Source organism: Aulostomus chinensis, chromosome 20 (genome assembly GCF_037954235.1).
Source record: "Aulostomus chinensis isolate RoL2024-O1b breed Wild chromosome 20, RoL_Achi_v1.0, whole genome shotgun sequence".
NCBI classification, from domain to species: domain Eukaryota; kingdom Metazoa; phylum Chordata; class Actinopteri; order Syngnathiformes; family Aulostomidae; genus Aulostomus; species Aulostomus chinensis.
Genome location: NC_141339.1, coordinates 18,467,806 through 18,481,176, shown reverse-complemented (window position 1 = coordinate 18,481,176; position 13,371 = coordinate 18,467,806). Strand labels below are relative to the sequence as shown.

The window sequence follows — 13,371 nt, the reverse complement described above, 5'->3', positions numbered from 1 at the left end:
TGTGTAGTTTGTTAGAACATTCTGTCTTGTGTGTGTATTTTCACCTTCCATGAGGCCCCTGTAGATCCCCGGAGGCTAGATAAGGTGCATATCCTGTCTTGACAGAAAGTTGAGTTTAAGCCTGAGATTCACACCGTATCAGTCTGTCACACTCCCATCCCTCCTGTCACTCCCTACTGCACTATCTAATATAGCAGCGATGCTATAAAATTCATCTTTAAAAAAGATTTCTGATGTGGCATCCCTGACGGGTTTGGAGAGGAGCCTGTGGAGAGAGAACTGTCAACATGTTGTGAAAACCCAAACACATACACACACTAGCATATTCACATAGACTCGCTATCTCTCTAACACACACACACACACACACACGGGCGCGCGCGCACGCACGCACACACACACACACACACACACACAAACACACACTCTCGTAGACAGCTAACTGTCAGTAGTCCACTGTGTCATATAAAAAATGCAGCCACCTTCTGGGCGCTAGATGATACACAGATACAGTAGATATGCACATACGCCACACTCAGCTGTCAGTCATTATGTCTATGTGTGTGTGTGTGTGTGTGCACGCGCGTGCGTGCGTGAGTCTATGCATGTGTGTGGGTGTGTGTGAGGGTCGATACGCACAGTATATTCTTTGCATACTATACAAGTGCATGTTGATGAATGTGTCTATTTGTTCTGCTGGTAGTTGGAGAATGTGTCAACCGTTTCTACTCAGCAGACATCACACACACACACACACACACACACACAAGCAAACACTCGTACTTACACAAAATCCAAAGAGACTCAAACTCTTTCGAGTCCCATATCTACCCACAGTAGAGTAATTTCAATCTGCAAACACACAATGGTGTGGTGACAGAGAGAGAGAGAGTGAGAGTAGAGTGGCCATAGGGACAGTTGGAGAATAAAAAAGAGGAGACAGATTGAAGAGAAAAGGGGGAGAAACTAAAGAATAGTGAAAGATTGAGGGTATAGAGGAGGTGGACAGGGAGATTGTTGGTTTTAGACAGGCAAAGATATGACTAACTATAAAAGATAGTGTGTTATGAGATGAGGCTACATGTGAATCAGTGCACCTTTCAAAAGAGGAAACGGGGAAAAAAGAGGACAATACATGTGGGAGGGGAAAAAAAAATCCCTCAACAAGAGAAACCAAAAAAAAATCCCTTCATCTCCCCTTCACATCAGTAGCGTCTGTTTGCGGCGCAGGGTGAGAGTCTTACTTTGGAATGAATTGCGGAAGAAATATGACAGATAATCAAACTGAAAACCACCCAGTCCATTATTGAAGAAAGTTTAAAAAAAAAAAAAAAAACAGATTGCCAGGGCCGTGCCGTTTGAATGCTAATAGTCACTTAATTTCGCTCACTTCAGTATTCATCCAGCGTTGCCGATTGAGACGATGAATGAGAGGATCCCACACATTTATTCATAGACGTTCTAGTTAAAACATCCACCCCGATTCAGCGAGTCAATGCATCAACCCTGACAGCGTTTGATCAATGAATGCATTTGTTGAAATCATGGCAGGAAATTGCCCGTTTTCATCAACAAGCTGTTTTCTAGTGGGGATGTCCTACCAGCCAAGTTTATCATTCAAACGTGAGCCTCTTCTTTTTCCTTTTTTTTGATTCGATCCGATTATTCACTGTTACTCCGTAGTTTCCCGGTGCAAATGAAGAGTTCACTTGAAATAAAAGAGGCTGATTGGACAGAGATGGGTGATGTGTTGCGCTTGATGATGGGTTTGAATTTAAATTTTCATCTCTAATCTTCAACGTAAGAGATTTACCCTGAGGAATATTATCTACTGTGTAAGATGCAAGAAACTGCCAATAATTTAAAACCTATTTATACACATTTTGGTTTGATTGGCATCCAAAGATATAAGGAAGGACTTTTTAGGAGGAAAATTAAAGGGAAATTACAGTCATTTTATTTTATGTAGTTTTGCTTGTATTTATTTTGACAGAATAATCCCAGTTTGATATTTTTTCCCAAGATCATTTATCAACCCTCCTTATGCAAGTAGTCGGAGAAATCTGGGAACGTGGTGACATCTTAACTTCTGACAAGTGTCTGTGTCCAAAACGTAGAGTTAGAGTCCACTCACGGACTATTTATCATGTTGCTGTACATCGTGTAAAGATAACACATTGTAATTGTGACGTTAGAGTACATCTGGGGTGGCATGGCTCCGAGGTAGAGTGGCCGTCTAGCAGCCGAAGGGTCACTGCTTCAATTCCCACTTCCCCCGGTGACCATGTCCAAGTATCCTTGAGTAAGATACTGAGCCCCTAATTGCTCCAGATGGTCCTGCGATAGACTGGCGACCCGTCCAGGGTGAACCCCGCCTCTCGCCCAATGTCAGCTGGGATAGGCTCCAGCCCCCCCGCGACCCTTAACGGATAAGCAGTATAGAAGATGGATGGATGATGGAAAACATTTCCAGTTCTACGTGGACAGCACCTTGCCACTCACAATCATACCTGTGTCTGCTATAATGTGGAAATATATATTTTTAAATCCTTTTGTTTTTTAAGACAAAACCGATTTTAAATCCTCCTGTTTTGCACCGGCCTCTTTAAATCATGGGGAAGTCTTTATTTTTTATTGCGAACCTGAAGATTAAAACTTACCTGCAGAGTCAAGTTAATGATGCGCGGATTGGTTCTGACATCATCCAAATCTACATGCATAAATCATCCACTCGCCATGCACCCGATATAATTATTTTTTCTGATTTATAACAGGCTCAGACGTTTCACTCCACCTCTGTATTGCCTTTTGAATTATGCCGAGCAGCGCACGAGTCTAGTTGGCATGTGTGCTTCTCAGCAAAAAAAAAAAAAAAAGAGTGGGAATGATATGTGGGTACTCACATTAGCATTAAACCAGCTTTGAAGTTTTTATCAATCTGATAGAAAAAAGATACATACTGTGTACAGAGAGGTTAGGAAGGTAAGGTGAAGGGCGCTATTTTACCTTTGTGCTCTGGCTATCTTTTTCTCGCCCTCTCTCAGGCTGAATAAAAGCAACGTGACTGTTCTTAGGTTGAAACTCTCCACTTTCAGATTACAATTTATAATGATGTGAAAAGAAACATATAAAAATTAATATGTATAATTGTGGAATGACAGGGCTGGCTGGAGCAGTGTGTGAGCACCTCATGTGAGCTCCAGCAGCTCAGAAAGGCCGCAGGTAGAAACTGTGATCTGTGTGTCAGTTTTTAAGTGACTATCAATCAGAATGCATATTTTTATCCAACTGTACCGTGCAGATTTTATAATGTCATGGAAAAAAACCTGGAAAAAAAAGCCATGCAGTTATAAAATAGCAATTTCTAGGAGTGAAAACATCTTTGAAAATTAAATAAAGTGAGAATATTCTGAAAAAAACTCATTGAAATTTGCTTCATAAAAACGGCAGAATCTTGGAGAACATGTGGTTCTCTATTTACATGGAGTACATCAAAACAATCTGGCTTCATTTTAGTCAAATATATGGTCAGTTTTGACTTGACTTGCATTTTTATAGCAGACATTTCAGAGAACGTGTGGTCATGAAAATTTATCTTAAAATCTTGCAAAAGTCATGGAAATGTAATTGTAAAAATGGAATATAAATAAACAGCAATGTGTGCATAAACAAACTGTTCTTAATCCTTACACTATTGATAACCCTTTTCCTACCATCTCGCCACACACGCAACATAGATTATATTGTAAAAAAAAAAGTGTATAAAACAAAAATCCTGCAGATATCATTATGTTTTCTTACCAAATTAACTGAATAAAGCCCCCACCATCATTGACTGTAATTGTGATTTATTGCTTTACTTGTAGCTAGTGGGTCTTCAATAAACCAATTTAAACACTGAAAGGGTGAAATTAGCCACGCCCCTCCCCCGTGCCATGGTGAACCCCACCTGGGGTTTGGCAAGAGGCTCAATAACTGACCAGCGCTCTGAAAGATCGTAGAGGTTAAACTGGCGATGCTGAGGCGTTTGCTCTAGAGATGGTAATAAGTGTGGTGCGGTGAAGGTCAGGGACAGACCACTGGACTCCATCTCTACACCCACCACCACTACCACTTATGGACGGACACACACACACACACAACCAATTTGATAGTTGCTTTAGGCATTATGGGTTAAGGTCTCATCTAACACCCATGGGAAATCACAGCCAAACAATGTAGGGAGATGCAGCGTGACTGATGATATTGGTGTGAAATAACACAGACGGAGCGATGCGGACAGAGAGAGAGAGAGAAAATGATAGAGAAATGGGATGGAGCCGCAGACAGAGATAGACTTTGGGTTAAATAGAGTGAAAAATTGACTTTAGCGAGAATAAAGCTAATATTGTCACCCCCTCCTTGGTTTTTTGCCCTTTAGTTTGATGATCTGCTGGTCTTTCTGTCTAAATGTGGACAGGCTGAATGTGTTGATGTTCTTCAGAATATCAAACTAATTATTAAACTTAATTATTTACTGTCTGGTTGACTCTCAATACAGGCCTGTTGTGTATGTTTAGAGTATGGACAAATTAGGTTAGCGTGTGTATGTTTATAGACAGAAAGCTGTTACAAAAAGAGAAAAAACAGGCCCTCTGTTCACTCAACCATCCATCCGTCCATTGAAAGGGCATCACTGCTCCCTTGTTCACAATCACAAAGTGAGAGGATAGACTATTCCGAAAAGTCTTTTTCTCCTCCATCTCTTGGGAGCAGGAGACAAAGGAAAATTGGGAAATTAAGGAGAAGGAGTGAGAACAAGAGTGAGTGAGTGAGTGAGAGAGAGAGAGAGAGAGAGAGAGAGAGAGAGAGAGGAGATATAAAGAGAGAAAGTCAGAGAAGAACAGATGTGGTTCATTGAAGCGGCACAAGCCCACAGTAAGAGACAAAGACCTGAGAGCATGAGTGCATGATCCTTCTCTGGCACACTTGAAATTATACACTCATGCGTGTGTGTGTGTTTATGTGTGTGTTTGTGCATGCGCACGCGCATGCGTGTGTGTGTGTGTGTGTGTGTGTGTGTGCGCACGCACATAGGAGAGTGAGGCAGGCAACAGCCAGACACACATTCAAGGCAGTTAGAACTGTTAGTACCAGTTGACCCAAAATGTTTGTTTCTTGTTGTGAGCCCAACAACTAGCTCTGAACACCAGACTGACTCATATCTCTACATCATTTCGCAGCAAAGGCATCATAATCGTCTCAGGTTAAATGCTGCAATGCTAAGTTAATCCTACCAAATAAAATCAATACATCAATGTCAAAGCACAGCTGCATGTTAATTGCTTTGTGGAGCATTTTGAGTTTTTCCTCTGAATTCTTCGGAACATGTCCTAAATGGCAAACATGATATTACAAAACCAATATCATTGAAGTTACAAGCTCTTTTTTTTTTTAATATTGCTTTTATTCCATCTGTTGGTCGAGTCTTGGTGTTGTGGTTTGCAGCGAGAAAGGAGATAATACAGTTGTAGTCGAACTATATTACAAATTCTATGACCCTGATGAACTCCTGCTCAGCATCCTCAGGAGGAAAGCACTTTTTGTTTCCACCTCCTTTGTTATTAGACTTATTTCATATTGATGTGGATAATAGAAACCAGCTTAAAGCAATGGAGACCATTAGAGGAGAATCACCATCCCGCTAATGTGTTCATGCTAAGTAGTAAACTTGGCGAGCAGCTGGTTAGCTGATCATGCAGATGCTGAGTGAGTGAAAGCTCTTTCAGGTGTGATATAAACCTTTTTTTATGGCCATTCTATTTGTACAATACCTCACACTTCATTGCGCAGTCTGCGCAATTCTAACAAGAGAATGTGTGGAATCTCTTTGTCTGTAACCTTACAGAAAGACTTGTGAGGCCATAGAGAATTAGCTTTTTTTAGACTAACCTAAACATTAGCCTTGCTAGGGTACCCTTGACCAAAACAGAAACCACACTGTGGAGGAATGGCTGTTATATCACCACAGTTCGTTCCGTGCATCTTTTGTTCTTGGCGTGCCACTATTTTTCAGTTCATTTAGCCACTTGTTTGCCACCACCATTTTTAAGACACATACCTAGCTAGCTAACTTGCTAGCTCATTTAGTTCTGAAATTGTTCTTAGAATATACTGCGCCGTGTTCTGGTGATGTTTTTATTTGTTTCCAGAATGTTCTTCTTTGTCTTAGTAAATGTTTAACATTAAAGTAACATTATTTTAAATGCTCCAACTTCCTTCATATCTTATTCAAATATTAGATAAAAAGATTTTCTTTGACATTGTGTGCTAATGTTAGCAAACATTCCCTGCTAGCTGTCAAGATAGATGGTTCAAAATTCAATTGCGCCGTAATTGCTGCTATATTTATTTTGTAAAACTAAACATTAGAATATACTAAGGTTAGCCACAGAATTTTTTCAGACATTTAACCAAAAACCTTTTTAAAAAATTCCACTGAATTTGAGACAAGGAAATGGAATGTTCAACAATGCTAACTTATTTTTGGCCTTCAGAACGTCTTGAACGTTTTCAGGTCTAAATTGGTTAAAGAAGAAATATTGAATAAAAGAAACTACACTGTATTTGTAGGGCTCTTTTGAAAATTCTCTCTGGTGTTTTCCAGCAAAGCTTTGTGTAAATTAATTAATGCAGCTTTGTTGACTAAAGTTACAGATTAATTTGTTGTCTTAATCCACAAGTGGATAGAAGAATTCACTGCCAAGCTAACAGCTCGGCCGAACACAAACACATTCTTCATTTTATTCTCTGCCTTCATCAAGTGAGAGTATACAAAGGCAAGAGTATTACTGTGTACAAGGTCTTGACGACGTTTTGCCAAATTCTGCTTTTCTTTGATAATTACTTTTGTGTGTGTGTGTGTGTGTGTGTGTGTGTGTGTGTGTGTTTGAGAGTCAAAAAGCACAGAGAGAGACTAATTATTGCCCCCCCCCCATCCTGATTGCGAAAGAGAACGTAAGAGAGGGAAATGATGATAAAAAGGATGAATGGAGGAAGAGAAAGGGTGGCAGGTAAGGCTGTTAGGGGCAGATGGAGAGAGAGTGATGACAGTAAAGGGAGCGCGACAGAAAATTTAGTGAGATTTTACTCATTAGAAAGAGGAGCACAACAAGGGGAGATGGCATTAATCAGAGCTCTGTGCTAATGAGGCATTTACTCATTACACTGGAATAGAAAGAGACCAAAAAAGAAAGGAGGGAGGGAAGAGAAACCACAATATAAATTAATTAGAGAGGAGAGCAGGAAAAAAACAAGTGAGGGAATTATGGAGGGATGTGACAGTGGAGTGGAAGTGGAACAGGTAAATATAATCAAATGAAGTTTTTTTTTAAACTCCTTTGGACTCACTTTTTGACAGAGGACTTTCTTTCTTTATCACATTACAATTACAAAGTGCTTCCACAAATGCTGGAGAGCTTTTTTCTGTCTTTATTCTGTCTTGTAGATGTCAAAGGTGGCAAAGCAACACCGCAGATAACCTCCAAAGATGCACCAGAGAATTAAAAACTATTAAACATTTTCTGCTTTCTTTGTAAGAGAAAAGATGCAACACTGCAGAGGAAATTAGCCAACAAGGTGAAAGCGCCAGAAGGTTTTTTCAAGTGCACACAGGCTCTTCATTTGGGGAAGAAAAAAAAAGCAGCATTCGAACAAACTTGTATGATGCGTGTGTGGGTGTGTGTATTAGTGCATTTCTGCATGGTTGCCTGCTGAATGATCTATGAGTGTCCTTGCTAAGTGGAGACTTAAATATGTGCATTAATGCAGCCAGTATGACTGTCGCAGCTGATTTGTTTCCCATCTTTTAGAAATGATTTTAAAAAAGGAGTCAAAGCAGATACCCAAAACTGCCGCCGCAAAATACAGCCGGAACAATATGGGACAGAATTTGTTTACAGATTTATTGTTTTGCAGTTTCACATTTCTTGTCTTGGTTTGAGTTTTAACTTATGCTAACCACTGGCAGTTTTAATACTAGGGTGCACATTCTGAATAAAAACAGTGGAGAAAAGGTCTAACGAAAGCAGATGCCCTAACTTGCACGCCTGGTGTTTCAGGGGGTCAGGAGATACTTTCTGTGGGTCGCCAAATAATTGCCAAATAATAAAATAAAGGAGGCAGGAATTTATTTATTTATTTATTTATTTTTGCATTCTGCCGTCTGTAACAATCAGCAGGTTTACTGAAATCGTTCCAGGTGGAGTTTGTAAAAGTCAGACAGATACACCTGGTTAATAATTTTGGGAGCTGAATCCTTCCAGCGTTCGGCTTCAGCCAGACCCTAACCGGCAGTGAATAGTCAAGGGGGTCATCATCATGGCGGGCAAAACTACGGCTAAAACGACGCATTTCTGGACAGAGACGAAGTTAATGCATTCTCAGCTTAAGGAGCTGTCTGTTTTCATTTAAGTCTCTTTAAATTTAACTCCACCATTCACACTACTCGTTGATGGTTAATCTCTTTGGTTTGTGTGACAAAAAGTGAACCAGGAGAAAGTCTGGCACAATTCACCCTCTGGAGACTTGCTGTGCTTGGTGACCTAGCATCTAGAGCAGGGTTTTTCAAACACTGGGGCTCGGTGTTGAACCATGAGCGCCCTCTAGTGTTGTGACATGCTTTTAGGGTGAGGTTCACATTTAACAAGGGAAAATGATTTTCTATAGGATTTTGGGTCAGACAGTTAAACCATAAACCATTTATTTTAAAATATCAAAATATCCTTCAGTCTTTACCAATATTATCAGACTGTGGTTTGACAAGTAACAGGGGGAAATCTTAAATTTTCAGTTGTTCTCAGGACCATTCCAGGTAGGAGGAGGTGGGTCTTGAAAAGGTGCAGAACCCGTGGTCTAGCAGGGGAAGTCTAGATGTACCTGGGGGGGTCATTAAAAGTCATTAGAATTCGATTTTTGCTAAATGAAATCCTTAAAGAGTTGTTGAAATAATTAACATCAATGTCCCCACTGTGTTAATTTAGTTAACCCCCCCACCTGCATTACCGTTACATAATGTTTTGAATGTTTTTTGTTTTTTTCAAAGGGGGACAACAGGGGAGCAAATCAGAATGGAGTTGTGTAAAACTGCTAAAAAACATTGTGGTTGCTCACCTCCTGCTGACACCACAACACAAAGCCTTTCTCCCTCTCTCCCTCTTGGACTGAAATCATTATTAGAGATTTTGGTGTATCAAAAGCTAACCCAAAACCTATTTTCCTCTCGGCTTTCTACTTTTCCTTCCTTTCTTTGTCCCCCTGGCCTCCTTCCTCTTTTCTCCTCATATCAGAATCCAACTCGTGTATTATTCACCACTAATATGATTGATCCCGGATCACTGGAATTATAACTCTGTAATGTATTTTTAGTGGGAGTCAAACCGTTTGCTCTCTCTCCTTCTATTTATCCATCCGCCCATCTGAGTTTGCCTTTAATTAAAACTTTAAACTCTGCCCTGACATTCAGCCCACATCCTCCCTTGTTCCTAATCAGCCTTTTGTTTAACAAAGAAATTCACCTCTCACTCCCCCTCCTCTGTCTCACCAGGACACTGACCTCGTCCTGACGTTCAACCTGTCCATGCACCGCTCCTGGTGGATGGAGAACGGCCCGGGGTGCAGGGTGACACCCATCACCCCTCCTCCCTCCTGGGCACCCGAGGACCACAGATATATTTCTATATCTGGCTGTTTGATGGACTTCCAGTTCATAGAGGTGGCTCACTCCTCGCTGCAGATACTCCTGGCTGTAAGTACTTGAGCTAAATAAGTACCTTCTAACATGGATGGCAATTGCAAGCTCAAGCACCTGTATGTAGTATACCTACAGCTGGTGATTGCATTTTAAAAGCCGTGGTGGTAGAAGAGGTTATATTGTGCTTGAAGCTCATGGAGATATGTGCGCTTTGTGAATGACAACAAGAAATGTGTGTGGGATCAGGCATCGGTCATTCACTCTGCAGAGAAATCGTTCAGACTTAGAGCGGAAAAACAATTAAATCATTTTATCACCGAATTTTATCCACCCTTTGGAGTGTGCAGCACGCCGTCAGTCATGACCTACATCTGCACCATCGCAAGAAATACCCCACAGGCAGTCTACAGAGGAGAGGTACTCGGCAACAATACATCATTCACAACGCCCAAATGGTTCAAGGACATAACCCACATAGTGACAAAACATTCTCCTCACCGATTCTTGTCAGATTCAAATTTTTACCTGTTAAACACAGCAGTGAAATTCAAACTAAGGTCTTAAAAAATGAAATTGTACAGTCAGTAATCTGAAGAAGTTGCTGTTTCATATTCCACCCAAACCCCCCATCCCCCCAAAAAAAGGTTACTGTAAGAAATTTGGACATGCTAACTTCCTTAGCCCAACTTTTAACGTGCAGTTAGCGTTCCAACACTGACTGGTCGTGAGAATGAGAGAGGAAATGAGTTTCCTCTGGAGAACGTGTGATAAACTCATGGTTTTCAATTAAGTCTTGACATTAAAAAGAGGCAGGGGGAGCTCTTCAAAAATCGATAAAGTGGAAACACAAGAGGCAAATACAAAGTTTACAGCATATTTGACAACACAAAATAAACTAATTCTGCTAAACTTCTCACCGTGTGTAGTCATATTTGCTGCGACGTGTCCTGGGAACTCAGGCTCGACGACTTCTCGTTACAATTTTTTTAATGTCGGAGGTCAGTTTTTTTCCCCCCTGTTCTCTGTCCAGCAGAATGCAGGGTTAGTTACGGATCGTGACTCCCAGTTCTTCGAGTCTAGTACAGCCACAGCTCTTTCCTGCTGGAATAACTCACTACTGCCAGGTGAAAGCTCTACTGCAGTGCCTCTCAATACTTGAACCAAGTGCGACCTCCAAAAAAAAAAAAAAAAAAAATCTAACTCTCCAACTATCACCATTATGAACAGGATTTAAAATCCAGTCGCGTAGTGACTCTATTCAGGAAATTCCACAGCAGCTTGGTTACATTCAGTGAGGAGCCACACATCAGACAGTCAGAGGGAAACATGACACACGTACTGGAATGTGTTCATGAATATGAACTTCTTGTCAGCTGTACATGTCAGTGTGGTGAACTGTGAGGTTACAATGGAAAGATCCACTTGTTGCCACTTACCGATCACTGGCTGAACCCAATGAATTATGTCATAAATATGTGAACATATGAAAACGAGCCAGTGGTCTGATCCAGAGTGATGGAATCACCTGACTCAGCACAGACCCCTACACATTGGACGCAGTGGACGCTGCTCCCACTGCAGGGTCCGGCTCAGGCGGGGCGACACAGCACCGGCTAAGCACTGCTGAAACATGCACACGGTTGCTATGCAACCGAGATGCCTACCGGGATCATCTTTTCCCTCATCATCATCGCGGTGATCTTCCATTCCCTCCTGGCAGATTACGTGCTGTTGAGCTTCTGCTGTAGCACATGTTTTAAATTGTGCACCTGGACTACGACAGCGCGTGAGTTTATCCTTTCAAAAGTTAAAAGTTACCGTCTGTCGTCTGCTGAGAGCTGCAGCACATACCGCACACTAGGGCCTCGGCTCTTCCTCAGTTTAAGTGAACCCAAGCCTGAGTCAAAGATCTCTACTGTCTTTCTTGGTTTGTTGCTAACATTAGCAGCAGCAGGTTCAGTGGACAGACGCTCCAACCGTTGGTTGGGCGCTTCGCAACGTGACCCACGTGGCTGTGCAGCGGTCCGACACAAAAATATTACAAAAAAGGAAAAAAATTGAGTAATATTAATATTGCAATTCATTTTATGTATCATTTTGGGTGAAATTATTTACTGATTTGATAGTATTCTTTGTTTTTGAATATTTTGAAGTGTTCCATTCCTCCTGGTACCCCGTGAGGGAGCTCGTGTACCGCAGTTTGAGAGTCAAAGCTCAAGAGCAATTTTTCATTTATAAAGAGTCTTATGTCATTTTAAAGCTACATTTGCACTTATTTTCTAGTCAACAACTAAGAATTCCAGGGACTTATTGAGAATGATGTTGCCTTTCTGATCCACTAGGGGGCGTCTAGAATTCTTGACCACTTTGTGCACTAATTTGCTGTGACACACCTGTAGACAGGGTTCAATAACAATCTTCAGGCAGCAAGAATTAACAGACTCATACTATCTTCCAGTACACAAAACTGTACCCCAAAGTGTAGGATTATCCCGAGGCGGAGCAGGATGGTTCATTTTAGAAGAGCTTAAACTTTACATTGTGTGACCGGGACAACAAGTCTAGTTCATTCACCTTGGCTGAACTTGTTCAGCATTTAATCGTAGCACAGCGAGAGAGCGAGGTGACGAATCTGGTGCCAAGTGAGAGAGTGAAGAGGAAAAGCCAGCAGGAAACCTGGGGAGTCGGGACAAGAGGAGGACAGATGATGAGGGGCGTGAGAAATGAGTGAAAGGTCAGAAGTTAAGAGAAGACGTGATGAGAAGCAGGACGAGTAAAGAGCTGGTCAGAGGACGGAACTGGATTTTGGGAATGGGGAATAGAAATTGAAGAGAAAGATCGGAAAAGAATGAAGGAGAGAAAAGGAAATGAGATGGGAAAGCTTGCAAAGAAAGCAGTGAAGAGTAGAAGTAACAAGAGATGAATATGTGTTGAGAAGAAACAAGTGAAGAGGAGTCAAGGACAGGAGAGCAGATATAAGGGAATAAAACACTCAGTTTATTAAATCAAGGATCAGATATCTAAACGCTTTCATTTACATCTTTTTCTTTTGAATTTCTAGCGATAAATGGTAGCTAGATAACCAGGAGCAGAGATCTATTATGATCTTACTGTAATATGATAATAGATGCTCACGTTATTTATCATCCTCATTAAGTCATCTCATGTAATTTGAGTAAATGTTCTTCTGTCGCTATTGTTGGGGGGGGGGGGGATTAATTGGACATTGAGAGCAAGCCAGACTATTATGGGATGGATTCAGATGTTGCAGATTTGTCAGCTGCCTAATCAGTCTGTAAACTTGCCTCCAGCACATATGTCCGTTTAAAAATAGCAATAGCAGACCATGTTGCCTCTCTTCTTAGACAGAGATGGCGGCGAACTCGCGTTTCAATTATTGTTTCAGAAAGATGACAAAGATAAAAGATTAGATACAAAATAGGGCGCGTGTTTGTTTTTTTTTCTCCTGTCGATCATCGCGTCACTCCAAAAAATGATAAGCAGATTTGAAGGCGTTTTTAATCACAAATGGCTTAAAAAATAGCGCTTATAGGCACTGTGTGGGTGGGTAAGCTGTCTTGCTGGTTTGGGGTCATCTGAACGTATATCATTTAAGATTATGCAAATATAAACATTATAAG

At 41.1% G+C, this 13,371-nt stretch overlaps 1 protein-coding gene across 3 annotated transcripts in view; it reads left to right on the top strand.

The window, feature by feature from the left end:
* The window catches only part of nkain2 (sodium/potassium transporting ATPase interacting 2), a 129,491-nt gene that overhangs the window by 92,973 nt on the left and 23,147 nt on the right, over positions 1-13,371 (top strand). For all 3 annotated transcript variants that reach the window (XR_015110580.1, XM_086189203.1, XM_086189202.1), the window contains exon 4: positions 9,584-9,784. Coding sequence is in view for 2 of the 3 variants with exons in the window: in XM_086189203.1 (XP_086045329.1) it covers positions 9,584-9,784 (201 nt within the window). In the remaining variant the exon portion in view is untranslated. The remainder of the gene's footprint in view (positions 1-9,583; positions 9,785-13,371) is intronic.